Below are 27,729 nucleotides of genomic sequence, written 5' to 3'. Positions count from 1 at the left end.
ACTATAGCTATATATAGCAAGAAACTACAAAAATATGTAGCCAATATATATACCGGGTATATATATATATATATATATATATATATATATATAGCCCTTTGCTCTGAAGATATTAGACTGCATGTTTACAGCAGTGTCATAGTCAGGCTGCTATTTAGTTATGCTCACCTTTCTCTTTCTACCTTGAATTATTGTTCATACTTATTACATACAAAATTTAGTTGAAATACAGGTTATTGTTCTAAATTCTAATAGATGGCTAGAAACAACAGCTTAACAATCAAGGTAAGTGGCTACACAGTGCATGTCAGTTCTTTGATTCCTGTAACTGATTCAGCTGCATCTGTGTCAGAAAACATAGTTAACCAAGGTATACGAATCTTTAATTAACGAATTGTCTAACCTGCAGTGTTTGTGACAGCTGCACAAAGTCACGCTGTACAGACTGACTTGTCTCCAGCTGTGACTTAAGGTTGTCTAATTGAGCACGATGTTGTCGACTGTCTTGTTCTAATTTAATCTGAAGCAAAGCATTCTACTGATAACTCAGTCGTCACCCTCAATTGCATAGAAGACTTACTCTTGACTTGCGCTCTTCTTCTAGCTCAGATTGTAATGCTAAAATAGTTTCTTTCGACTTTCCTTTCATACTACGTAACGATTGATCCAACTGTTGCAGCTCATTCTGAAGCTAAAAGTATTCAAAATATGCTGTGACATCAGTCAGTTTGCTCTACATGATTCAACTTCTGTCTAGGATCAGCACTGGCAATCCAATGATCAATCTCACTCATCCAATATCATGCTCACAAACAATATACATACACACTTCAACCAAGTATACAGACTCTTAGTTCAACACAATTGTTCAGAATGATAGCTATAAAATGATGTAAACTAGACTACTACAGTATGATCAAATTGGCTTTCTTTCATTCAATCTCATAAAAGTTCTACGTGACAACAGAGCAATTATGCTTGTACAACTCCAGTTTTTCAGTAAATAGACAACACGGCAATAACAGCATGTTTCAAGCAGTAGAAATAAACATACATACAACCATACATGTGCTAGTACACATCACACGACATAACAAACATACTAAAGTTGACAAAAAAATTACAGACTCCTACACAGTAAACCACTCATTTCCATACTTTTTCTCTCTGCTCCTTCTCTTTCTCAAGTTCGTTTCTTGCATGCTTGAGTACAGCTAAAAAGAGACAACATCAGACACACACACCGCAAGTGGTATATTACCTAGCCACACAAAATAGAAACAATGACTTGACATTGTGCATAACACCTACTCACTTATTTCATTTTTTGCAGTAGTCAGTTCCCCTTGTAAGCTCTCTTCCATCGTAGTTTTTGCAAACTGCTCTGATGTAACTTGGTCCCGAAGGAACATGTTCTACAGACAGCTAACATAAATACAACCCAACAGCAACAGTCTTTCTAACAACCTCGCTATTCAGTTGCTCTTCTGTGTCTTTAACTTTCTTCCTTAACTGTTCAAGTTCAACTTCAGCGGCAGCCAAGGCTGTAGTAGCAGTAGTTCTAGACTGTAATAAATGGCACTGTTTCAACTAGAGTTCATCAAACGTAGCAATGTACTGTGCCTTTCTTTCAGCAACAGTAGTTCTTTCCATCTCTTGTTGAGTAGATTCTAGTTTTTTATGTAGAGCATCAATCTGACTGTGTCTTGATTCAATCTATCAAATGTTATTGTACATGCATATAATTTGATAGTCACATACTGAGTGCCTCACCTCAGCACACAGTTGTGCTTTGTTATCACCAAGAGTTGCCTACATCCAATACTTATTAATTAACAGCAAACTAAATCTCATTTCTCATTCTGAATTAAAGTCTGTCGACTAACGCAGTTCAGTCAACTTGTCAATTAAGTTATTGCTTAGTCCTTTCTGCCTGCAGTCCTGTTAACAATTGACCTATCTGTTCACCCAGTGTTGCTTTGTCTGTCCAATGTTTCAGTTGCTCATTGAGGTTCTTAATATAACAACAACATTCAGACCAGTTGAGTGTCTGTCTCCTTCTTCATAATATTCAAAGTCTCCTGCAAATCTGTGACGTGAAGTTTAAGTGCATGATGTTCATCATAGTGCATTGTAACCTGATGTACAATTTGATGTAAGAAACTGTTACCACAGGTACACTGTACATGCAAGAGAGCATACTCTAGTCTGTAGTTCTTGAGATGCTCCTGCAGTGCTGCGCTCCAACTGACTTCGTAGTTGTTGTTCTCTTTGGAGCTGAGCCTTTCACCAAACCACAACATTACCAGTGTCAGCATTAAGTCATGACAACAACAGTGAGTCACAATCAGGTAACATATTCCTAGCTAAATGGATCCACTCTACCCTTTACTGCTTTAATCAAAAAATGGCTTGCGTATACAGTTTTAGTTATTACTTTTCATCCACATCATGCTAATATTGAATCTGTAAAGTAATGTATTCTCATAGCTCATCACAACATGAAATGCAATATGAATTACTCATACGCTTCTAGACAACAGGCAATAACAGAAACCAATACACTATGCTAACTGCATGTTTCATACTAAAATAAATCTCTTGCCTTCAGTTTGTGCACTTCATGACGTAATTGAGTTGTTGCTTCTCTTGAAGCTCTACACAACACAGTATGGTCTTTTTGTAGCTTCTGAAGTTGATCTTCATAGTTCAAAGTCAAGAGCTGTTGTTGTTCTAACTTGTTGTTTGCTTCCTTCACCTGCATAAATAAATCTGTCACTTTCTGCAAAAAAAGGCACCATGGACATCATTGTACCTCATCATTGAGAGATGACCATTCGTTTTCTGTTACAGTTATTGTTTTAGTACTATTCTCAGCTGGAAGTGGAACAGAAACAATGTGCCGTGTCCTGCCAGGAGACTTGTGACTATTACCGACAAGAGATCCATCACTTAAATGGGGAATACTATCAACTGATATTGACCGAAGAGCAGTGCCCAGTTCTGTAACATCAGCAAGTAAGTCAGACGTAGACTGACTCTTGACCACAGTAGCTTGAGAATCCGTTTGATCATGATGATGTGGAACATTTATTACTAACGATTTATCAAGACAACTCGTGTTCATACCACCAGAAGCCAATGACAATAATGTTTCCCCCACATCTAATAGATGATCCATTTGTTGTTTACATTCTCGTGAATCAAGTTGAATAAGGTCACTACCACTACCACCTACTGAACTTTTATCTCGTTCCAGCTGACTTGCTAAACTGGTAGCAGCAGCCTAAACAGTTAGAGACAACATAAAGCTACACCAAATGCGTTATCTTCCGTTTCTAGTAACTTCAGCAAAAACCTAGGAAGTTGGGTCTCAATTAATGTGCATTGTACATTTCCTAAATATATTTGAAAGAAAATGTAGGTAACATCTAATGATTAAAACAAAATGTTCCTCAACTAAGATCCAGCAAATTAAAACGATGCCCGCGAGAACACCATGCTTCACAGCGTTGCAATGCGATTTGGGTTGCATTGGGATGGGCTCACAGCAAATATGCAACATCAGTACTGTCTCTGTCTCTGTACACAAACTTTCCACTAGTTAGGTGTAGACATCAAGGCAGATTATACATTATAACAGGAGGTCAAAAAGTCATCACTATCTACAAGCAGAAGCTAACTATAAAAGGAACTACAGATAAATCTTCATTTTAACAAATGCATGGTGCTACCTTGCCTAACAAGCATGGCAAAGAAACCCTAGCAAACAGCAAAACATGTTGTTTGCAAAGCAAGATCACAATTAATGTAACTAGTGTGTAGTTGTAATGATCGCACCAATCCAACCCATCCCTCAGTTTCACTATATGTATAATAAATCAGCTTCTTATAGCACAGTTCATCTGAGTCTCAGCAATGATAATGAGGCATACAATGCATACCAGCACTAGAGCGTAGTGACACACAAATCACTCACCTGAATAGATTCTCTCTCCACAGGTGCACCCACACCAGCTACTGGCGACTGGCTGATCGTCGGTGATGTCAATGGAGCTACCAATGGCCTGACATTCAACATGTTTCCATCTTGCAACTGTAGAACACTTTCAACTTCTGGAGAATTAACAGAGCTTTCCCGTATATCTTCTACTACAGCTTTAAGATTTCCTAGTTGATCCAACTGCTCTGACGTAAGAAGATCAGCAACTTTCTTCATCTCTAATCGGTGTTGTTGTTGAGTCTCAAGAAACTGAACATTGGCCATCTGCCATGTTTGCTTAAGAGAATCATGAGATGCCTTCTCATTTTCCAGCTGCCGACAAACTACAGTACAAAACATCACAATAAATCACTTAAAATTACAAAATCATACCAATTTGAAAGATAAGAATGCTACTGCATACTAAGTACATAAATACAATGTTATTGTAAACAATTACCATGATGTAGCTCATCTTTCACCTTCTCCATATCTTTTTGCAGAACATCTGCAAAAAATTAATCAGATATACTAACTAATCCACAGATGTGCACTACAAGCTCACACATTACTGTATGTACACAAACATATACAATTACAATAGCTAACAAACTAGTACTAAATCCATTCCTGCCAGAGGCACTCTTACTCATAAATCAATAACTACAAGAAAATGCCACCTCATATAATATCTACGCGCTGCTATTAGTATAGTTAGACTGCCTCAAAGTCATGAAAAACCATGTTTCAAATGGAATCATGAAATAGGCATATCTCAAAGTCATGAACAAGATGTGTTGCCTTATCACGAACATTGACAACAACTGTCACAGCAAGTAAAATGTAAACAACAACAACAACAAGATCACTAAATAGTTCTTGTCAAATCTGTGGTTTCCATTGATAGAATCAGTAAACTAGCTACATCACTATGTTGAGTGATCCTACTATTACCATTGATCATGCACTATACAAAGCTGTCTGACAGATTGCCAGTTGCAAATGTTGTGCTTAAACCTGCCATAGCAAACAATATATGTTTTACCATTTTCATTTACCATTTAACAACTACATCTTGAGATAAGTTGATTCCCTCATCACCTTTCTGAGTATTCAGCACTGCAACATACATCTCCAAGTCTGTTCTAGATGATTTCTCAACATTAAGACCCTTTTCCAGTTCCTTTATCTTCACACAAAGTAAATCACTCATTGCACTGCTATATCCCCACACCTTGCACATACTTTCTCATCAGGCTCACAAGATGCTCTCTCTGATTCAGATATACTCAGTCCCAACTCAGGAGTACTGTCAGCACGAAGAGATGCAAGCTACATTGAACACAACCAAAGTCAATACAATTGTAACAACTACTCTGTCAGAGCAAATCACTTCAGCTTCGGAGATGTCTGACTTTTCCTGGACTTCCCGTAGCTTTGCTTTCAGAATGGATATTTCCTAGCAATAAAACCAATCAAACTTAACTGACTGTCTCATTCTCCAAATGTTGCTCATCAAACTACAGGATCAATTAATAACATATTTCAAACCACTGCAACAAGTTAGTACAGTATATACTGTATAGTTTTTTTTCTTACTACATCATTCATTCTACAATAGCATTCACTGCTACACACCTTGTTTGAAAATATTCAAACAACTTTAGAAACATAGCAGCGTATTTCTGGACAATGAAGCATGCTAGTAAATGAGCAAGATGTGAGAGAAAACAGAGTGTACATACAATATGACAACAAGACAGACGTGAAAGATCAGACAAGAGTGATCCAGACACATCAACATAATTATTAGTATTATTCAGAACAATATAACATCAAGTAAGTCTAATCTGTAGATGTGGAAACATGAGTGCATGTGAGCACAGAAGCCAAATATAATTCACATCACTTGATAATTAGTAAAACAATAATATTTAGCTCTTACTCCTAACATCTGATCAGCACGTCATGTTGTCTGTGTGTCCAGGGTTTGCAATCTTTGTTAATATTTTGTCTTCAAGCTCTCTCACCCATCATATCCCTGTTTGTCATGTAGCTATCCCTGTAATATGTCTCACCACATCTTTACTCTCATCTCCTAATCTGTTCTCATAACTCTGTTCCTGAATGGATACGTACTCATGCACACCTGCTGCCCACCTGTTTGTCTGTCTTTCTATTCCCTTCTCTATTATTCACAAATTTCTACCAACCTTCAGCGATCCCTCAACTTACCTCTTCTAATGGTTCCACAATTGAGCGCATAAATTCTGTATTATGTTGAGCCTTTACAAACAGAGTAAGATGAATCCCTGCAATTCACTAACCCAACTCATTAACAAACCCATCGCATGCTCTCTTCTAGACTCGCTTCTTGTCTTGGCGACTGCTGCTGGCTTGTCTGAGGTTCTGGTGTCGATTGTCCTGATCTCCTTAAATCTACAGCACCTTGCTGCCATCCTCCAGCTGCTGAAGGTCTCTGCACACCACTTAAGTGATGGTAATCGGAAAAGTTACGTTGCTGTACAAAGTTAATCTGCCCTCGCAAATTAGCAATCTCTGACTCAAGCTGCTGCTTGTTTTGAATCCAGCTATTGCGTTCAGCTTGCAGCTTAGCCATGAAGTCTCTTTTACTATCTGAAGCAGCCACTAACACGAGAAAAAGCACAAACAAAATTTAAATAAGAAACATAAATATACAATTTAATAATTGACATCAATAATGCATTTGAGTAACGTTTCTTACGGCTGTGTGTCAGACTTTACTCTGATGTGTACAAACTTAACTATACAGTACTGACATTCTAATCTCATGTGAAATGCCCCTACCTCAACGCAATACCATCCTCTAACAACCAGGCAAGTTTTCGACCCAATAAAGTAGGAAACGTATTTTAAAATTAATTTCCAAACAAACACCTATGAGAAAACCTTTTCAATTAATTCTTACCTAATGACTTAGGGCCTTCTGACTACCCAATTAAATGTTAGTTCAACATTGTTAGTTATGAACCAGTGTCACCATTAGTGAGACCATGCAACAGAACCCGTGCCAAAAACATAAGAAATTTGTCTACATATTTAATACCTGTTTGTATTAATTAATCACTGTTCTATTACCAGTATGTCTCAGACAATACCTACTCATAACGAATCACCTTCCACAATGTGTTTCATTGACGCTATCTCTTCTTCAAATTGTCTCCTTAGGGTGGCAATCTCTTCTTGACTTGCTGCTTGCTGAAAATTAGCAGCTGTGCGTATACCTTCAGCTTCTGCAGTCACACGATCCATTTTCTCTCTCAACTTTCTATTCTCTTCCTCCACTCTCAAGCTCAGCTGCTGCTCTCTCTTCAAATTATTGTCCAGAGACAAGATGAACTCTTTAGCTCGTGACATTTGCCGTCCATATTCTGCTTCCATGTCCTGTTTCTCTTTAGCTAGCCGTTCCAAGCCGTTAGGTTGCGTATCAACCAAGTCACCAGCTCCATCGTCTTCCGTCACACTTTCTATCAATTTATGTCTTCATTACACAGCGATACAACTCAAAGTTTACTATACGACATTTGAGGCACTTAGTTAAACCTCTTACATTACGTTACTCAAATCTCTTCAAGCAAAAAACATACAAAAACCTCTTCGCCAACTTTTGTCAATCACGTTAATAAAAATACATGCCTGTTTCGCTGCATTATTTAGCTCAAGGAGGAGCGTACTAGATCGTAGTAACGCTTACCTGCTGCTGTCTCGAGGCATGCCATTTTAGCTTGGCTGGCTGCGCATGCGCATTAGGCTTGGCGATTTAGGAGCGCGAGCTACTATTTCATTCGCCAGTTGCGTTTGAGTGGATTATCTCTGTACAACATTTGTCGGATGAAGAGGAGGCAGACATGTGGTGAATGGTTCACCGATGAATTGAGTGTGGAAAGCTAAGTCTGCGCGGCCGCGGTGAGACGACATGTACAGTCTGAATCTGAAATTCACTTGTCGAATTGATTGAGCTAGATTTATTTCTTAGTTTGGCAGTAAGCGGCGCTTTATTAAATATCCAATCAAATTGAATCGAGGCAGGAAATACAATTTTTTACAGGATATCCATGACAGGGTCGCGAGCACGTGACACGGTGACTACGAACGCATGCGTAGGTACTAACCTTTTTGTACGTAGTATGGAGAGACTTGAGGAAGATTTGAGAAACCCGGTTGCACCGGGCACGCGATGTAGAGCTGAGTATGATTTTGCCCCTACTGAAGAAGGAGAACTGTCGTTCTCTTGTCGTGACGTTTTGACTCTTTTGCGTCCTAGTGAGCGATTGTTCTGGTATCACGCAAGACACATGGATAGCGGGAGAAGCGGTCTCGTTCCAATCACTCACGTCGCGTTGCCTACGAAAGTAAAGCGATTGAAGCCTGGAATGAATGGTTTCGAACTTGAATCGACATGTGACGAGCATGACGACGAGGATAATAATGGTGATGATGATTACGAGACTATCAGTGACCTTCGCAAACCTCGTCTAGAACCGTGTTACAAGACTTATGAGACATTCAAACGACTTTCTGGTTGGTTCACTGCAAGGTCGACTAGGGGCGGGGGAACTGAGCCGACAGAGGCGATGCTCCCACGGTCATTAGCAGAAAAATGCGGCTTGAGCATGGAGTCATTCATCAACGATGGCCCAGCTATCTATACGTTTGAGCATCGACGAACGCGTGGGAAGAAGTATGTGGGATATGCTCAGCGTTTCTGCACGGAGTTGCAACAGATGTTTCTTCAGCTGTATGGGAAGAAGTTTGATCAATTGAATGGTCTGGAGTATGAGTTGTTGTTTCATTCCCCCGTTGCGTCCGACTGGGTTGTTTCTGTTGATCTTCTGTTGAGGCACGAAGAGGCAGATATGCAGTGGATGGCTCAGCGACGAATAATTGAATGGAATTGCCTACGAGGAGAGAGGACACTTGGATTGAATGAGAGTTTGAAATTTACTTCTCGAGGTGATTGGGATAAATTTATTGCTTGGTTTGGTGATAAATGGCGCTTGAAGAGTGAAGCACAAAAGAAACTACCACCACCTCGACCGACCCCAACTCGGCCATATCCAACATGAATTTGAGTCATCAAGACAAGTCAATAGTAAATGATTGTCCCGTTTCTGAAGTGCTCTGTTCCATAGTTAGATATTATCAACATTCTAGGTAGATGCAGACTTGGAAACTGAAACTATTAGGATAACTAACTGTGTGGTCTGTAATTAACGACAGTTAGATTAATACTAGCATTATGAATTACTGTTATAACAACTGAATATGATTGATCTTGATAACTGAACATTGCTTGCAAGTCTTATATAGTCAAGTGTATAATGAACAGCCAAGAACATTCAAAAATGAGGTGGCAACAATACAAATGGTTGTCCAAATGATAATACATGAGCTGTGGACTAACGAACTGGTGTTACTTCTATTAGTGTTACTCTGGCTCCTCCTCCATCAGGTATATTACTAGACCAATCAGGTTTCAATAAGGCTGGTATACATTGACTCAGCTGGTATTTGTTACTTATTAAACTTACAATGTATTGGTGTAGTAAGCTTTATCAAACAAGGACTATCCATTGTGTGTACAGATCACAGTTCAACACAACACAACTCCATGGAAAATTTAGTAATACAAAAAATGACTTGTTCCTCTGTACTGTAACATACAGCATTTGTTTTTCAAAGGTTCACAGATGAAACGTAGTCACAATTCGTAATGAGTCAGGAAATTAAGAAGAAAATGACATTACACTTGCTACTGCACACATCTCATGGTGTCAGTATTAGGTATCGAAATCTACTATATCTCAAATGTAGTAAAATGACATGATAACAGTCCTTGCTCAAACCTTGATACTTACAAATATTAAATTTCAGCACAACGCAACACAACACTCAGCCCTCACGTTAGCTTAATTGCAGATGCTGATCGAGTCCGAACATCTCCATTTGTATGCCACTGAGTCATTGATTCACCTAAAAGCCCTGTTACATTATGTCGTGCTGGTAAAGATGTTACTAGTTCGCTGGGGACAGAAACATCACCAAGAGAAACTGCTGAACGAATTTCTCCTAGAACAGGTGATCCTGGTTCAGGTGAACGCGATCCTATACTTCGAACTTGCAGTCGGCTTCTATCAAGCCGAGGAATTGAGAGATCAGGGCAGCGAGGAAGAAAAAACTCAAGCTCATCAACAGTAGCTAGTTTAACAATTGCTGTAATTGCCTTCCTGATCAGCTGAAGGGTAACATCTGATTGTGAGCCCTGATAAGGAAACATGATCACACACACACACACACACACACACACACACACACACACACACACACACACACACACACACACACACACACACACACACACACACACACACACCACCACCACCACCACCACCACCACCACCACCACACATCAAATCACCTCACAGAAAATATCTGATACCAAATGAAACTTGTACCTTATCAAAAGTTGGCTGAAACTGAATCAATCCAGAGAAGCCAATTTCTGTAACACATCATGTCACATCTTGTTCGGTACTTTTCACATACAAGTCTTTACCATTCAAATACAATGTTGCATTAACTAATGACTCTTTGCCAACTGTTTCAGAATTACTCCCACAGCATGCTTCTAGCATCTCACGTACTGCCTTTAGCAAGATTGGATTCTGAGTGTGTTGCAAAATGTCCTCCATCTTTGAAACGAATAAGCCAAATCTAATAGCACCAAAAGCATGGTACAAACTAATGAAACAGTTTGTAAAGATATTCTTACGAAGATAGAAAAGCAGAACTAAATGCCTTGGCTATGTCTGCCAAAGCATACAACAAATGTTCAAGCTCCTTTTCATTAGTGCTATGGAGAAATAACTGAATCTGAAAAAAGTAATTTCTGTTATCAATTAGAATCCTACAACAATAGTTTGTCGCATACCAAAAGAAAGAGTAAGAGATGCTGACTTGTCTGATTAGATGCCAAATTCTTGTCAACTAGTAGTGATACGTGTGGCCTTTCTAGATCATCGTCTAGAGCGCCAGGGTTACCAAATGATGACAAGGTACCAAAACTACAACTGGCACGAACACGAAGTGTTGAACGTTTGGAGCCAGAAGTTGAAAATTTAGAGGCAGAAGTACACAAAAGTAAGAATCGAGACTCATCACATTTGGGAAACAGCACTATAATTGTCATTAACACACGAATTTGTCAGCGGCACTTACTGACATTCAACATACACTTTACCAGTCAAGTATGGCAAATTCTCTGCTACCACATCGTCCTTCTTTTGTCTATATTTCTTCCCACTAATGCTTACCATCATCTGGAGCAGTTGAACAGTTCGCGTTGCTGTTAGTGGTGAGGGATGAAACAAACCCTTCATAAGAATACAAGCCAAAGCAAAATCAAAATTGGTTGTAAAGCTGATCCCTAATACTCGATCCAGTTGAGAGAAGTACAAATCATAAGCCTTACGAGCACTCATCAAATGAGACCCAGCAGTCTACAAAACCAAAGAGTCACACATCATGGTTGTTCACATAAGGTTGTAACTGCCACCTGTTTGTCAAAAGCTCCATTTACATCCATAGTCTGTAAAGTTGCTTCAAGTAAAGCAAGTGCTGATGCAAACACGTCTTCTGAAGTCAACTTCAACACAACCCAAAACAGTAACGCGTCTTGATTTATTGCACAAGAAAACAACAACACCTGCAAACACGAAACAGCAACCCAGAATAGGATGGGTGGATATCGAGAATCTTTACAAAGAACAATGACAACTCGTGTTAAGCACATTAAAACAGCCTTGACAAGCAGAACTTCATCACAAAACTTGTCCAAAAACTGCAAATGAAACATCATCTTCCTGCAATATAGCTTAGAAGCCAAAACAAAAACAAAAACAACCTCACAAAGAATTTTGAGCAGGTGTGACACCGTGTCTTCATTAGCTTGGTCTGCCAACACTCCATATGTGACTAGCGCTCTTGGCTGAAGCGGAGGATTATACTGGTACATCGCCCTAGTGAGAACAAAGGAATATCATCTCATTAGAAACAGTCAGTACTAACTGGAATACCTTTCAACTAGCTGTCTCCATTGAGCTATCCATGTGCACTCCACCATGTCATTCACACATAGCTGACAACAACACAGCATGACAACAACACAACCTGAGACCTTACAGTACACATGGGTACCTGCACAGTCTCATACAAAAATGAAGAAATAGATTCTATATGCTGTACAATAGCAATCTCAGACTCATCTCGAGGTAAACTGTTTAGTGACCTCATCATCTTGTCTTCAGGAGCAGGTTGAAATGCAGCAACAGCAGATGACTTCACCTTGCTAATTCCTGCTCATTTGAACAATACAATAAGTACAAGAGACCAGATATATGTAATAATACAACTTGTTATAGTAGAAACTTACCAAACCAGAGATGAAATTTAGGTTGCGACAACTCACTCAACTTCACTTTTAGTGCTCTAACTGTAGATTCTAAGAAATGGCCATGCAAAATCAATAATACATGCCTTCAAACAAACTCAGCTTGTGTTGCATAAGACCTTTTAGTTGTAGTTCTTCAGCTCGAGTACAAAGTGAATGAATGACATTGCATACCAGCCCATGAACCGAAGCTCGAACAAATACTGGACCAATAGAACTCAACAATGTTACAATGTGGAATAGATGAGGAAGGTTGTGAACAACTGAAATCAAGAACATTTCTATTTCCAACATCACACAACTTAATAGTTGCAATTCCTACCATCCAGACGATCATTGAAAGACAGCATGAGAAGAAACTTGACCAATATCGCTGCTTCTTCCCACAAAATATGTTGCTCAAGAAATCGTGTGGGAGAATTCCATGTTCTGCCAATCAACTACACAATTCAAGTGCACTCATTAAGAATATCTCAATGTCAACTCTAGCACCACAACCTTTAACAGCTTCTTGACTACTTTGCTCGACACAAGTTGTTTATTTGAAGTTGCTAGCGACACCGTTGTATCAGCAATCACTTCAACCTTGTCAGACCCAAGACCACCACCAGCACTAGTCTTCAAGAAAGTGACCAGCAGTGGGTCAAGCAGCTCTGGTACTTGGCCAATAGTACCCCACACATGAGCCTGAATGGAAGGGTACATCTGAGACTGCACAGAAAAAAATGTAAGTTATACAAGAGACAATACGAAAGTGATATAATACTTCTTTTTCAGCAACAGTCAAAAGTATTAGTTTTTCAAGTATTCGTTTCACTTTGCTTGCTTTTTGTTCATCTGGCTGCTCCCTGGATATAAATCTTGCCAGGTTGGGTAACCAAGGAGCAATAAACTCGAGACACAATGACTTGGAACTTCCATCAGAACTTTGAAAGCCAGTAATACTCTCTTCCAAAAACTGAAACAATATAAGTATCATACTACTACAACATTCTCTTAGCAGTCTAACACAACAGTAAAGACCTCTAGAGTAAGATGAGGTTCATTAGAAGCCAGTAGACCACTTATTGTCTTGATGAAGATTGTATTATTTCCAGGGATGCAAACACCTGTATAAAGCATAGAGTAAATCTAAAGCCTACCCAACCTAAACAAAGCGTACAAACCCTGCGCTTCAGTTAGTTCTCGTTCAATCTGCAAGTGAAAGTGACTTGTCAGTGTACAAAGCAAGTTGTAGGCTGCCAGTCTTAAACTTGGATCAGAGCTACCAAGATTCAATAAAGCCTAACAAATGAACAATAAATTTCAATATACAGCCACATAATACAAAATGTGCATTTGTTAACCATGTTAAGTAGAGTCCCTGGCACATCCCCAGGTCTGATTGTTTTTCTTGCACCAGGTGTGCCCTGCAATGCAAGAGCTTCTTGTAACCCACAAATCCATGAGAATGTTGCCTGTGGCCCTTACAGTTTGACTCAACGACCATCGATTATGTAAATGATTAAGACCACTAAGTAGGTCTCCTGCATCTGCACTTGTGAATTTCATTGTTGGCATTCCGTCTGTAGTTTTCAGCGACAAAGTGTTCCCATCCAGAATAGTAGCCTATAAACAGTACAAACAATTCCAGAGACTACACATGCAACCTTCTCCCTCCCTCCCTCCCTCCCTCCCTCCCTCCCTCCCTCCCTCCCTCCCTCCCTCCCTCCCTCCCTCTCTCTCTCTCTCTCTCTCTCACACACACACACACACACACACACACACACACACACACACACACACACCTCTTCCAATTCTGAAATGTGGTAAGAATCGACAATTAAAACAGACTGACCAAGAACTCGCACTTTCTCATTCACAATCACTTGAAATGATTGTGAGCACACCTACAGCACAAAAACCATAAAACATAACTAAAATAATGACCAACCAGACAAAATAACCTTTATTGTTGTGGGAATAGAACGTGTTGACAGTTTGCTAGCAACAGCAAAAACCTACAGAAGTACAAAATACATTCAATTTACTTGCCAACGTGGCATACATAAATCAGTACTCGAGTTGTTTCCTCATATGAAGTTGTTGATGAAGAAAGTTTCAGGTCTGAAGGATCAATAAACTCATGTAATTTTTGCAAATTATCTAAAAAGACCACTTTCTTATTGCCCTGTAAACCATAAACATATTACATCTGATATGTACCAGTTAGCAACAGTTGTGGTTACCTTGACTTTAGACAACAACCGATCAACATGGCGAAAATAATGCCTCGCCCATGTGTTACAATTGTACACATACAGCACAACCAAGTTTTGCGCCATAGATGATGGAATAACTCGAACTAACTTGGACAAATACTCAATCTTCACATAAAACGTATATACAGATGTAATTTCATGTCAGTGCTTCTACACACTTGACTGACCTTTGGTGCACTTTCTCGCCGCACTTCAGTCAAATCAATGAGTAGTTCCCATGGCCTGCGAAGCAGAGACTTCACTGTCAACAAAATGTGATACAAGAGAAGTTCATGTTGATGCTCAAAATCAGGCCTACCAACAATCAACAGTCAGCAGGATCAGAAACATTCATAATCAGAATTACCATACATTAACTAAAAATAGTCTCATGTATTCAAACATTCTGTACACTAATATACATTGCTCACTTAAATTTTCTTGCAACATAGTAACACACTGGATTTCCAGCCCTTGACTTGCCATCTCGATAAAATATTTTCAATTTCTTCATGTCATCCATTTGCTCTTGATCTATGCCAGTACCAGTTGTTACTAGATACTCTTCCATAGGTGAACTAACAGCATCTAAACGAGTCAAACTGAACACCAGCACATTAGACTACAATGAAAACAACTAATATGCCGCTATATCAACTAACGTTCTTTCAAAACCTCGTCTACGTAGTAGCTTTGAGTCTGGCTGTCCTAGCTGAGCTAGCAACGTGGCCAAAGGCTCGTAAAGTCGTTTTCCTAATTTCCCATTCACTCTGAACACAACACTACATCTGTTCATCATTAACCAAGTAACTAGCTTATGACTTACCGAAAAAGATCATTCTTTATCACCTCTTGTTGTGACCACAACAGCTCATGCAACAACAGCTTATCAGTTTCCTTTACAAATGGAACATCTGCTTCAACTTCAGCTGGTTCATCAACTACAATGACTGGTTTGCTGGGTAGTTCAGCTAAATGTTGGGCAAGACTGTTGATAGTAAAAAAATCGATTATGTAACCAATCCTATTAGCACATAATAACAGTCATATATGTCACCTGTCAGCCTTACTAGCATTCTCGGACAGAAATTTGTTGAAACAAAACATGAATTGCTCCTTCTTAAATTCAACATTATTGGCAAGATTCTGAAGAAGCTACAAACAACAGCACAAAATTAATCCTTCAAGCATTTAATGGCCATAATAAGCATACCTTAGACAGCAGAACAACTGTCCTCTTTGATGATCGATTCAAGTCTCCTTGACTGAGGCCATAATAACCAGGTAAAACTTCACATGAAACAAAATATGCTACACTATGCTACTAAAGAACACGTACTATACACGTATATGTGCACATTTCCACATAGTTCCTTTCATTATGACATACATGCGAAGAAGACATACATAAAACTGTACAATTACAACACCAGTACCAAGTCCTACATAAATAATAAAAAATAGCCCACCAAAGTAACCTCGAATCCTCCAAATGACAAGTCATCTACAAACTTCACAAATTTGTGAATCTTCTTGTTTAGACTTCAACAATTAGAGCCATACTACATCTTCCCAATTGCTATATGAGTTTCATTGTAGCAATTCATAAATAGAAAAGAATGCCAAGCTTACACAACTCATAGCAACAAGTAACTCAAGTGATCATACACTCATGCACACGCACCTGCACACACACACACACACTCACAGAACATACACACATCCATACATAAACAAGCACACAAATGCATAAATGTAAAGAGATAAACAAAAAGAATGGACAGACACATCGACAATACCAAAACAACAAAATTAGGACAAATCAGATATCATTATCCCTACCAAGAGCTGGATTAATGAACCTCAAGAAGAAAGCACTACAAACTGCATTCAGTTCTCTACCAGGAAATAGACCAGCCACAGCCTGTAAGACCAAACATGATTAACAGTTTAGCCAACAGTAATGAAAAACAAGTTACCTCGTACAGACAATGGCATATCACGTGAATCTGAATAGGTAAACTACACAAACAATAAATTCAGCATAATTTCAGTAACACAAACACACTACAAGAGACCCTTGCTAATCAAAAAGCTATTTTACAGTATCCAACATCAAAGTGATTGAAATACGTATCATTCAGTTATCACATATGCATGATGATTTAGAAATCATTCAATCATCCATCCATGCATGGCTAAACAAGCAACTTTAGAAAAGCCAAACAATGTGAAATTCAACTAAAATACGAAAAACACCTTATATTAGGTCTACTACATAAAATAATTAAATACCTCTTAGACATATCAATAATATCATCAAAAACTTTCTGTGCCAATCCAACAAGGTTCTTTTGGTTTCTCTCAATGTCTTCTCCATCTGGTAGTCTAACGCATTTCGAATAGATAAACTAATCAATCAATATATGTTACAAGCAGAACTGACCTGGATGGGTCTACTTCATATCCCAATAAACCTTGATCTGACCGAGTCTCAATGAACACTTCAATAATTGGTTTTACCACAGTGTGAAGAAAACCACCAGCAAAAGCTTTGAACGTTCCGGCAATAACTTTGCTGGCAAGACTGTTTCCACGAAATAATGTTTGTACAGATTCAGTATTCTCCACCTGCATTACAGATTAAATAACACATCTAAAAGCTTCTTATTCAAGTGTGTATATATACCTCTTCGGTCAAGATAGGTTTGGCAAATTGACACAAGAGGTGTCTGGACTCCACCACACCCAACACAACTTCAATTAGGTCATCCTAAATCAAGAAAGCATTGCAATTAATTACTGTAAAATAATTAGTGAGTTGATATGGCATGATCAGTAAACAACATTTACAAAAACTTTAAGTTGTTTCAGCCCTACAAAACTAATAAAACAAAGCTATTTTTCAAAGAAGTTTCAATACAAAAGACCATTCTCATGCATGTGTTGACATTAATCACTCATTCCACCAATTCCCAACACTGTTCCGCCCCAACCTGTTAAACAAGTGGTATCTACTGCACTTCTATTAGTGTGCAAACTGACACATTTTCTGAAAAGACAAAACAAAAGCAGATGCAGAAGAAGAAAATGATCTGGACAAACACCACAAAGCCAAACTACTAAAGAATAGTTACCAACACATACTATACCTCCTTATTATATGTATAGATATAAATAGGCAAATAAATAGACAACAGACATAACAGACAAAAATAAATTGGGTAAGTGTGGAGACAATTTACTAGACAGTCACAACATTGTTATCAAAATTACAATCCAAACTTCATGACAACAGAATCACATGTATTGAAAGTTTAAGAATAAATAAACGATATTGAGTTTTGACTTAAGCCTGGTTTATAATATGACGCTGACAATGTTCGCAAGAACGCTGGCGAAGACACCAAGTAGGTGCCAAAATGCTGATACTGACGCTGTACTATTTACAATATCATTTAATAAGCGTCAGCGACGAGCCACTTCACGCATGTTCATCATAATCGTATACCATGAATACAAAGTCGGTGATTTGGTTTTCATTTTCTCCCGTACCAAGTTGTCGCAAAGATGCTTCCACATTTTTTCGCAACCTGCTGCTGGGAGCCCGGTTTTTTCAATATGTTTTTCCAAGCATTTTTCTCGTGCCTCGCATCTATAAGCTCCTGTGACTTGATCTGCCACAAGAAGCCGTACCTATACTTACACACTTTCGGTAGGCTTCTCTTCCATAGTTTACTTCCGGTTAGTTTACTCCCGGATTTGATCTGATTTGTCGACGAAAGGCATGTGCTTCCAGTAGATGCTAGAGCACTTCCTGTTTGGACGCTACAGTTGAACTTGAATCAACTCTAGCGTAGACAATGCTCGTGACACAACGTGTGAGTGTTTACAATATGACATCTGGCTGAGCATCGTCATTAGTGTCCTCGCGAGCATTGCCAGCGTCATATTGTAAACCTAGCTTTACTGTCACACAGTACCCACGTGTAATCCAAGCATTAACCTACCAACTGAGATGGAGGAACAGCTCCAAGTAAAGTCAAGAGTATGGGCATTTGACCATCTTCTTCAGTCAGCACAATATCAACCATTTTCTCATAGCGATCCATCAGTACAGTCTCACTCAAAGTGCCAAATTCAGTCCCCTGCTTCAAAGTTGCCGTCAAAACTTCCATAAACGTGGCTCTAGTTTGTGGATCTTCAGTATAAGCAAGACCTAGATGACCAACCAATGGTAAGCACTTCAGTCCAAATGCAGCACATAAGCAGAACAACACAAGTCATACCGAGTGCATGCACCAAACCAGTTTCCAAATTGGCATTCAAAAGATTTGCGACAGCAGTTATTGCATGCTGTCTAATTGCAACTATGTGACGAGAAATTGTAGCACTGTACGACAACATATCTCTTTGCACAGATGAAAGAACACCATCGTCCTGGCAGTCAGCCAACAAGTTTGTCAGCAACGTAAAGTATCTGTCAGTAAGAAGTAACAAATTAATCTGTTCACTAGTTGGGACAATCCAAAGTCAATCACTTTAAAAACAGCTTTGACTTCTCTTCTGCTAAGTCTGACTCTGTCTCTTCAGGATGCAGTGGAAGACCCTCCAACAGGTTGGCCAAGGTACGCACACTAGCCAAGTCTACATCCCTGTCCACATCAAACACACGATCCAACTTATCTGACACATAGAAAACCTGACAAAAACGCTAGCAAGCACAACACATACAAGCAAATATACAGCCATGTGTAAGTAAAAACTGAAATCAAAGAAACACAAAAAAGTGAACGATAAGCAAGCAGTAGAGTAAGAAAGCAGACATGCTATTGAATAACACAAGGCAATAACTGAGACAAAAGTACGCATACCTTGAAATAGAGTCTGTGCCATGTTCTGAACCATTTGATGTCATTACCCAGTCAGATACATATTCCAGCAACTTGTTGCGAAAACGTATCTCGTGGTTAAAGGTTAGCTCACCTCGACGACGCAAAATCTATTAAAGAACAGCTTACCAACTACCAAAAAACCAACCAATCATTCCATGTTCCTCACAGCATCCACCATCTGACAAAACTTGAATTTCACAACTAGAGACTTATGACTTAGATCAAGACTTCGAGCGTATCTAAAAGCACTTAATAGAACCACACAAATGACCAAAGCAAGACAGTCCACACCTTGCCAGTGTAATGACTGTTGTCTCCAAGCTAGAAAACAGAAAATAATCTTCAGCAGAATCAAGCTCCGTCTCTAACATCATCTTGCCAACAGACAGCACCTACAAATGACAAATTGGTCATCTCACACAACAGCAAGCCATGAAACATAATTACTTGTTCAACAAACAAAGTGTTTCTATCATTGACAGTTACCTGCAATAAGCCATCATCTTACTACATTGCTACAAAAGCAACAAAGTGACACATACCTGGCCAGTATTAGGTGAAAAAGCACGAACACAATCTGTAATCTCTTGGTATACAATAGGATAAAAAGCAGGATGCAACTCATGCCCTAACAGATCTCGTACATTCTCACGAATCTAGTAAACACATTAAAAAGTTAACAATATATAAGAAAAGACAAAAAATAGCTCACTTCAAGTCCAAATGTATCTGAGCTGCATACAAGAAGACCAACAATTTCATTAATAAATCTATATATGTATATCAGACACAAATTACAGCACTCAACACAATCAATCATCAATTATCAACACGTCTTGATAACCTACTTCTTGATCAATGGATTTGACGTCAGCTTGCTTATACTTAATCCACCCAAACTGTCACTCCTCCTTGATGAAAGCAATGAAGTAAAATCTGGAAGAGATGTAGGGCGACTGCTCCTACAAGTGAAGACAAATTTAGCATTCATGGTTTAGAAACTAACATTAGCAGTACGTAGTCTGTGCAAACTAGCCTCTTTGGACGAAGAGATGAACCATAATAAGCCTGTTCATATTCATGTCTGAGTCTGGGCTCTACTTTAAGTGATGCTGAGTTTCTAAATAAATGATTAGTGGAAAGTTTAGTAGTGCCTTTAGTATCACAAACCACTATTGTTTAGCCACATTCTTGTTCCAAAAAAGTAGCACAGCAAGCAGTCACAAACTTTACCTTCGTTGTGGCATCAATAGTCCTCCAAGTGCACACAAAAAACCCGTCATGTGAAGCCAATCCAAAAACTGAGTCTGCAGCTACGACAATCCCAAGCTACACAACACTACCAAAGATCACATAATTATCCACTTTACCTCAACCTGAGATACAGCTGGAGGACTCTGAGTTTGTCGTGGTTTCACACTTTTCTACATAAAGTCGTGACAAAACAATTCTAATGTTACAACAAGTGACTCAATACTATAGAATCTCCAGTTGATTCAAGTTCTTTTGATTGTGATTTTAGTACGAGTGTGGATGCTTGCCACTGAGTGAATGTGTCTTCCCATGCCTGGTAACAAACATGCTTTTATTGGAATCATATGCAATGGATCACACATAGTATAACCTGTGAGTTCCCAGGAGTTGGCTCTGCCATCTGTCTAAGCAGATGCAAGATCTTTTTCTGTTGAGCTACGCGACCTAAAAGAAATAACGTTTGTTGTAATTGTGTTTGTTTGCTTGTTTGTGTGCATAATTATATGTGAATGCTATATGCAGCTTCAGAATCAACACATTTAACTACCATATGAGAAAGCAATCCTAATTCCTTCAATAATATAGAAGTTGGAAAACCAGTAAATATTCTTGGTATGTTTGGTGACGTTAGTACTGTACGTTGCTGTGCACTGTGTACAACTTTAGTTACTAGTTAGACAATAACTTTACAAATACCTCGCAAGTATAATATAACCACAACTGCACTGCCATCTTACTGAAATGAATGCAAAGCACTCACCAGTAGGCATTGCCCTTGCCAAATCTCCTAAATCCCGGTACGTAGTGAGGTTCGAGTCAACAGGCATGTCACTGACGTCTTCCATACTTCCTTTTATGTCCACCTCATCACACATTTGCTGAAGACACTTTAGTGCTGTTTGAACTATCTCTACATTCGAGCTGCAGAGAGATGTAAGCATAACCACCTGCAAGTTATAAAAAACTGTACATAAAATAATACTAAATTGCCCTGAAATCGTTTACTTCAAGAACTGTTTGTGCTTGCTGGCACATCTCCATGTCGCTGCCAACAAAAGCATCAGCCTAACCATATAACAACAAATGTTTAATATACTATCATCTCACCTTCTACAACTACATTCCTACTGCGCTGTCTGTCTGTCTGTCTGTCTGTCTGTCTGTCCAATACATATATTTTCAATATTGAAATCTACAATCAACACAACTAAGCAACTCTACTGTCCCAATCGCACAAAATCTCTACCAAACTAAAACTCTACAGAAACCAGCCCTATGAGGGCTGTACAGTAAACCACATTAATAATTGTGTATATTGTTCATTCTCTTCACTTTCCTTGTCTGCCTGCCTGCCTGTCTGTCTGTCTGCCTGCCTGCCTGCCTGACTGTCTGTCAGTCTGCCTGCCTGTCTGTCAGTCTGCCTGCCTGCCTGTCTAAATGTCTATATAATGACTCCTGTATAGCACAGTTAGTCTAATGATTAATGATACCTGATGATCCAATAGAAAACAGTTCCTTTGCATAAGAATAGCTTGCAGTATCTGAATTAGTGAAAGCAAATTCTTCGCCTTATGACTTGTAAACTTCATACCGATACTAAAAATGACCTGAGAGCTAAATAATAATAAAGAACATGTCTAACCCACAAAACACTGGCAAGGTACGTACTACACCATACCTCACTTCCCATACTGTTGGAACACTGTTCTCAGGATTCCATGTCTCCATAGACTCATGCCGAGTCAGCTGAAGCAAAACCTACCATAACCCAATAAACAAACATGTTAATAGCCTTACAAGAACAGAAAAACAAGCACTCACTTCACTAGCAATACTACTCAAATCATCAAATGTTGGATGCTGCACAAGTGATGTAATGTAACTAAACAGTTTCAGTAGTTCGTGTCTGTCATTTGGTTGGCCATCGGTAGAATTCTGACAAGAAAATTGACTATTATACATATCAACATACTGTGAGTGCTGCTATCCTAGCTCACATGCAAAGCACACTGAGGCTCAGAAAGGAAGAGTTCCAACAAACTGCCTCCCAATTCTAAATGCAGTTTACGCTGATTCTCCAGTGATTTTCGATCCAGAGCAGCAGTACGACTTCGACTAGGCTATTAAACCAATCAATATATAAAACGTTTCCAACATATTTCACTCTTTCTCACTGTTCCTGTTGTTGCAGCTTGTCGTTTCTTCAACCAGTCCACACAACTCTGTGCACAAAGAAAGTAAAATATGTCCCATGATCTCTTCATTACATTTGTGTACTACCTGCAGTAACTTTCTCAGTTGATCTGCAAATGGATACAGAGTATAAGCTCCAGGCCACCATGGAACTACAACACCCTGTAGCACATAGCCCATTCAACATAACAACAACAGCACTAGTAATAAAAGAAGATGAACACCTCATCAATAATTCTTCTCATGGCCTTCACTATCACGACCTTGAACAACAGGGGAGCATCTGAATGAAAGCAGACATTTGCGAGATAGTTGTTCCTGTAGTTTATTCGAAAAAGAGCCATAAAACAGTGCATCCTTGCTTCTTGCTCGTCAGGAACTTGGACTTTAGGAATCCCAACTACTGACTGTTGCATGTACAACTTTTTTGAATCAAATAATATATCTTGAAGCTTTGACTGGAACATTGTCACAAAGTACTTCACAACAGGTGTATCTAGTCTATTAACGTATGAACAAAGTCTGCAAACGTTGACACAGGCTTGAACTCCCGCATCGCATATCATTCGATTGGAACTTGACATTGCACTCACAGCTTTGTAAAGAAATAAAACCTATACAATAGAACTGTGAAAAACATAACTGTGTTGTAAAAGGACTGTCTCAATACAACCTTATCATCGTAATTTGTTTTATCGATTTCTTCAGCAGAAAAACTTAAAACTATGTTCTGACCATTACACATAACAATATAAACATGATAAAAACTCTACACAGCTTTTCTCACTGGACACAAAAATAAGAGAAGAATTTGCAACCGCCACACAGCATTCCGTCTCTTGTCACTGTTGGCAAATTGCTCTACTTCATCAAACAGCTTCACTGCTGAACCTACAAAAGTAAAATAAACACACACACGGACACGGACACGGACGGACACACACACACACACACACACACACACACACACACACACACACACACACACACACACAAACATGAATACATGTGCCCATTCACACCCATCACCTCCCTCACACTTATTATTAGCACATGCCAATACACAAAATCCTACCACTCAAAGATGCATCCTGGGTCTTCAAAAACTCATTGTATTCAGTTGGATAATGCTCGATCCAGTTCCAAATTGCCTAGTTTATATCACATTGACACAGTTAACAACAATCTTCACAGTTTACCAACACAACAGTGACAAACCTTCTGCACTTGATCACAAACACAGTACTGTCCAGCACGTTTAAGTGACTTGAAACATCGACTGAGCTCTACCAAAGATAATACATACATGTCAATACCATACTTCACTAACTCTGCTAAGAGTTATTTCACCTCCTATAAGTGTTCTTAGCCTCACAGCGTCCACATCAATATGCTGAATTAGAGTGATGTTTCCAAACTGCAATGAATCTTCACTTGACTGTGCAAGCAATAAAAGACTAACAATAACAAACACAACATGAGCTGGAAAGAACAAGATAAAAACACCACAATAATTAAGTTATTAATACATCATCATAACCACCACCACCACCACCATCGTCGTCAGGCCATTGCTTATGTTACTATGTCAAACTAAGCGTCCATATTTTAAAGGCAATACAGACAATGACTCTGTGTGGTTCAAACGAAGCGAGTGTTTAGGTTTGTCAGTACCATTTCACACCATTACATGCACACAGTACTTATAGTCACAACACAATTTTCACAACACGGTCATCATAATTAAATGTTACATGTAGTTTTAACAGTTTTCTCGTAATCAATCTATTCTGCACAATAACTACCCTATTTGTAATCTATTTCAAAATGTGTACTTTACCAGGGATGTATTCTTGCGAGTATTTGATCAAAGTTATCTGCACTGAGTGTAGTGAGCGTACGTGCAGCAACAGCTCTGACTTTGGCAGACTCGGATGAATCAATCAACTAAGAATTAGACAAACAGCTATTTACCTATAACAGATATAACAGCAACAACAAGAGCAAACCAAATGGCTAAACATGACTTACACCCCAAATATAGCCATGAATGGTGACTGAGCTTCTCAAGCATTACTACACTATGGTGAGTGCACACTGTGAGTAGTACATACCATTTGAGTTAGATTGAGTATATATAGTTACACATTATGTACCCTATTCAGTATTGGAATACGTTTATTGCTAATCATGCAGCTTCCACAAGGTCTACCATGGCAAGCTTTAAATTGCTCTTTAAGTCATCTAGTAGCAGCTAATAACTATAATGCTGTACATTTACAAAAACTGCTTTCATTAATGGACAGATAATGTAGATACATCAATAGATGTTCAGTGCTGTATGCTGGCACTGCGTTTTTCATTAGCAATTATTACTATAAAATATAGTAACTAACCCAACCCTGTACTTTCATCAGACCTCACCTCACTATTTGCTAATAGTGACAAACAGGAAGAGTGCATATAATTATACTTCCATCCAACATAATATGATAACAGTGAAACTATACATATATTATGATCTACATACTTTCATTTCTAAAAATTTAGTAGCACTTGGCACTAACAAAAATAGAAGCTAAAGCATAAAAAATTGTCAAAATAAAATTTAAATGTGCTCTTAGATTCTTAAAACTTAACTATATATGTATATTTCAATTTTCGTAATTTTAAAGAGTAATAATAGTAAATTTTTACTTCATATTTCAACCAGCCATCCTGATGTCACTACGTGACAAATACCGAAAAGCATCCGCACAAAACAAGCTATTGTAAATCTCACTCGTCTATTATTATAGGTCATCTAGAAATTACCACAAGCCATCTGAGGTTTCAATTCTCTATGTCTACAGTAACTTCCTCTAGAAAATTAATTTGAAATGACGTACATGCAATCTGTTAGTCTGTATGACAAACATCTGCAGTGAACACCACAATATATCATCCATACATGTGCAATGCATGGCAATAGAATCGAGAACGTTCTCGTCTCCACTGCACGTTTGCCCTGCGGCTGCTACACACAAGAATCATCACCAAATGACGCACAAATACAAGCTGCAATGCGTGCGGATCGACGTGTAGCTTACAGTCTCCAAACATGCTCGAAGAGTTTCCAAAACTATCAACTCCGATAGCACTCTTCCAGAATCCTAAACGAGTCACTCTGTATAGGGAAACCTTACCGCTCACACAACACAAAACTGACGTACTGCTGAGACTGCGACGGTTTGCGTGGAACCAATTCTTGTTACGTTCTTAAGCGTCGACGTTAGCTCTGCGAGCACCAACTGAAAGTGATTCGAGCTGAGACTGATGACACAACGCCGGTTCTCTGTCGACAGGTCGTCAACAGCTTTCACCTCACCTCCTTTCTTGTAAGGAAGCTGAAAACAGACGGACACATCGTTAAGACATCCCTAGTGCGACTTTCAGCACGACCTGTACGTGCATACCTCAGTTTCGAATCGCTGTAGCACAGCGTTGACACAACGAGCTGTTTCTGACGACATGAGATACCGATTTTCTTCCGGACGTATCGTTTCCGGTCGTATACCACCATGGGGTCACAAGCTGGTCAGCGTATCCCGGAGAAGTTTCAATGAGATCCCGTATGTAAAAAAAACCTCGTGGTGTCAGGAGTGGGATCTGAAACCATGGCGCTAGGAAGAAAACGCACTTCAACTAATAGTAGCTGGAGGTGTATAATTTGTATCAATGATCCTCTTGTTTCTTCCGTGCTGCACCTCGCGATGGTAAGACCGCAAATGAAGCAGATTGTCTCGAAGCTGTTGGTGTGATGTGAGAGTCCAGCGAACTCTCAGCCAAACATCCGACAGCTCAACCTTGCGTCGAAAGCTGCCGTCGAAAAGTAATCAAAACTAGACACCTGATAATATGCTTGTACTTCTACTTGGCTGATTACGAACCTTGCACGTTTGGCTTCACAACAAAAACCTCGATCATGACGAAGCTTTAATTAACTAGGCGCGGCAAAAACTCGTTAACTTTCTAGCCTCCCTTTGAGAAATCCTGCGACGCTCCTGCAGCTACAACTGTACAAGTGGACCGCGAGTCCATTTGCAATAGAGTCCGGTGGACACAAATAGACCTGGTCCGTTCATGGTTCCAACTAACTGTACCTGGGTCCACTTATTGTCCTGTCCATTTTTGACAGAACACCGTTTTTCTACTTGCGTTCTCGCCAGAGATTGACAATCTGCGAGTGAGGAGGGTGACATGGAGCGAGACTGCATGGGTCGAATCTACGCTTTTGCTGTCAACTTCTCTATTTTTGCTTCTTTGACATGTACCTATCACCTTAAGGTACCTATCACCTTAAGGTTAAGGTGATAGGTACATGTCAAAGAAGCAAAAATAGAGAAGTTGACAGCTTGTTTACGAAGAAGCACGAAAGTGCTAAACCCCCGGCTGCTAGGTATTACAAGGATGTCAAGGCTAGAGATGGTAAATTACAAGGTCACGTGGAGGTAGACACCACATGCCAAGACATCTAGCTGCTAACAGCTGGCTGAGAAAGGACAGGCAGACTTTGTGGCAAATTATTGAAATAGCTTCATTTGCATCCAACTCCACAGTAGCTAAAGCTAGAGTGTGCGCCTACTGCTACGCGAGAGAGGGGGAGAGAGAGGGAGGGGGAGAGAGAGGGAGGGG

At 39.2% G+C, this 27,729-nt stretch overlaps 3 protein-coding genes across 5 annotated transcripts; 1 reads left to right on the top strand and 2 right to left on the bottom strand.

Moving 5' to 3' along the window:
• Positions 1-99: 99 nt before the first annotated feature.
• On the bottom strand, positions 100-7,761 carry LOC134191855 (rab GTPase-binding effector protein 1-like). Its single transcript, XM_062660485.1, has 21 exons — positions 7,719-7,761; positions 7,141-7,491; positions 6,327-6,631; positions 6,218-6,268; positions 5,376-5,441; positions 5,228-5,314; positions 5,084-5,171; positions 4,443-4,490; positions 3,980-4,326; positions 2,816-3,286; positions 2,606-2,758; positions 2,203-2,283; positions 2,040-2,138; positions 1,774-1,812; positions 1,624-1,716; positions 1,468-1,566; positions 1,316-1,415; positions 1,159-1,214; positions 581-691; positions 404-520; positions 100-343 (listed from the first exon to the last, which is right to left on the bottom strand). Exons 1-21 carry the CDS (start codon positions 7,741-7,743, stop codon positions 308-310), a joined length of 2,823 nt encoding a protein of 940 aa, XP_062516469.1. The 5' UTR covers positions 7,744-7,761; the 3' UTR covers positions 100-307.
• Positions 7,762-7,793: 32 nt separating this feature from the next.
• LOC134191838 (uncharacterized) lies at positions 7,794-9,423 on the top strand. Of its 2 annotated transcripts, none has more exons than XM_062660475.1 (2): positions 7,794-7,930; positions 8,289-9,423. In XM_062660475.1, exon 2 carries the CDS (start codon positions 8,320-8,322, stop codon positions 9,088-9,090), a length of 771 nt encoding a protein of 256 aa, XP_062516459.1. In that variant the 5' UTR covers positions 7,794-7,930; positions 8,289-8,319; the 3' UTR covers positions 9,091-9,423. The 2 variants fall into 2 exon arrangements, with proteins under 2 accessions (XP_062516459.1, XP_062516450.1); XM_062660466.1 differs by having other exon boundaries at positions 7,798-8,213.
• A 319-nt stretch (positions 9,424-9,742) lies between these two features.
• LOC134191823 (neurofibromin-like) lies at positions 9,743-26,612 on the bottom strand. 2 transcript variants are annotated; one of them, XM_062660447.1, is made up of 69 exons: positions 26,511-26,612; positions 26,268-26,441; positions 26,145-26,207; positions 26,006-26,071; positions 24,896-25,002; positions 24,406-24,512; positions 24,274-24,341; positions 24,131-24,206; positions 23,843-23,946; positions 23,729-23,785; positions 23,280-23,669; positions 23,143-23,217; positions 23,037-23,084; positions 22,860-22,982; positions 22,684-22,797; positions 22,541-22,620; positions 22,353-22,476; positions 21,868-21,927; positions 21,623-21,809; positions 21,233-21,306; positions 21,086-21,175; positions 20,979-21,032; positions 20,842-20,921; positions 20,645-20,728; positions 20,457-20,570; positions 20,321-20,378; positions 20,151-20,264; positions 20,056-20,094; positions 19,900-20,000; positions 19,775-19,847; positions 19,588-19,715; positions 19,255-19,368; positions 19,003-19,193; positions 18,724-18,932; positions 17,403-17,486; positions 17,160-17,344; positions 17,009-17,101; positions 16,693-16,735; positions 16,556-16,637; positions 15,927-16,003; positions 15,771-15,868; positions 15,540-15,701; positions 15,376-15,483; positions 15,145-15,315; positions 14,902-15,028; positions 14,702-14,839; positions 14,533-14,643; positions 14,420-14,473; positions 14,261-14,362; positions 13,944-14,081; positions 13,820-13,882; positions 13,640-13,757; positions 13,497-13,582; positions 13,240-13,431; positions 12,972-13,184; positions 12,796-12,913; positions 12,593-12,736; positions 12,456-12,524; positions 12,221-12,378; positions 12,100-12,161; positions 11,928-12,042; positions 11,730-11,864; positions 11,580-11,669; positions 11,265-11,523; positions 10,956-11,200; positions 10,797-10,897; positions 10,581-10,738; positions 10,480-10,526; positions 9,743-10,286 (listed from the first exon to the last, which is right to left on the bottom strand). In XM_062660447.1, exons 1-69 carry the CDS (start codon positions 26,565-26,567, stop codon positions 9,924-9,926), a joined length of 8,112 nt encoding a protein of 2,703 aa, XP_062516431.1. In that variant the 5' UTR covers positions 26,568-26,612; the 3' UTR covers positions 9,743-9,923. The 2 variants fall into 2 exon arrangements, with proteins under 2 accessions (XP_062516431.1, XP_062516439.1); XM_062660455.1 differs by lacking the exon at positions 20,645-20,728.
• Positions 26,613-27,729: the final 1,117 nt, after the last annotated feature.

Source organism: Corticium candelabrum, chromosome 1 (assembly GCF_963422355.1).
Source record: "Corticium candelabrum chromosome 1, ooCorCand1.1, whole genome shotgun sequence".
Taxonomy (NCBI): Eukaryota; Metazoa; Porifera; class Homoscleromorpha; order Homosclerophorida; family Plakinidae; genus Corticium; species Corticium candelabrum.
This window is presented reverse-complemented; position numbering and strand designations above follow the sequence as displayed.

Coding starts and splice junctions, on each gene's coding strand:
- LOC134191855 (XM_062660485.1), bottom strand. CDS start 7,743: ATGGCATGCCTCGAGACAGCAGCAG. Junction 5,315..5,375: donor CAGACATCTCCGAAGCTGAA/GTGATTTGCTCT, acceptor TGTTCAATGTAG/CTTGCATCTCTTCGTGCTGA. Junction 5,172..5,227: donor CTTGTGAGCCTGATGAGAAA/GTATGTGCAAGG, acceptor CTTTGTGTGAAG/ATAAAGGAACTGGAAAAGGG.
- LOC134191838 (XM_062660466.1), top strand. CDS start 8,080: ATGACAGGGTCGCGAGCACGTGACACGGTGACTACGAACGCATGCGTA. Junction 8,214..8,288: donor GGCACGCGATGTAGAGCTGA/GTATGATTTTGC, acceptor TTTGCGTCCTAG/TGAGCGATTGTTCTGGTATC.
- LOC134191823 (XM_062660447.1), bottom strand. CDS start 26,567: ATGTCGTCAGAAACAGCTCGTTGTGTCAACGCTGTGCTACAGCGATTC. Junction 20,001..20,055: donor ACACTTTGTTTGTTGAACAA/GTAATTATGTTT, acceptor TGTCATTTGTAG/GTGCTGTCTGTTGGCAAGAT. Junction 15,316..15,375: donor AGACGAGGTTTTGAAAGAAC/GTTAGTTGATAT, acceptor GCTGGTGTTCAG/TTTGACTCGTTTAGATGCTG.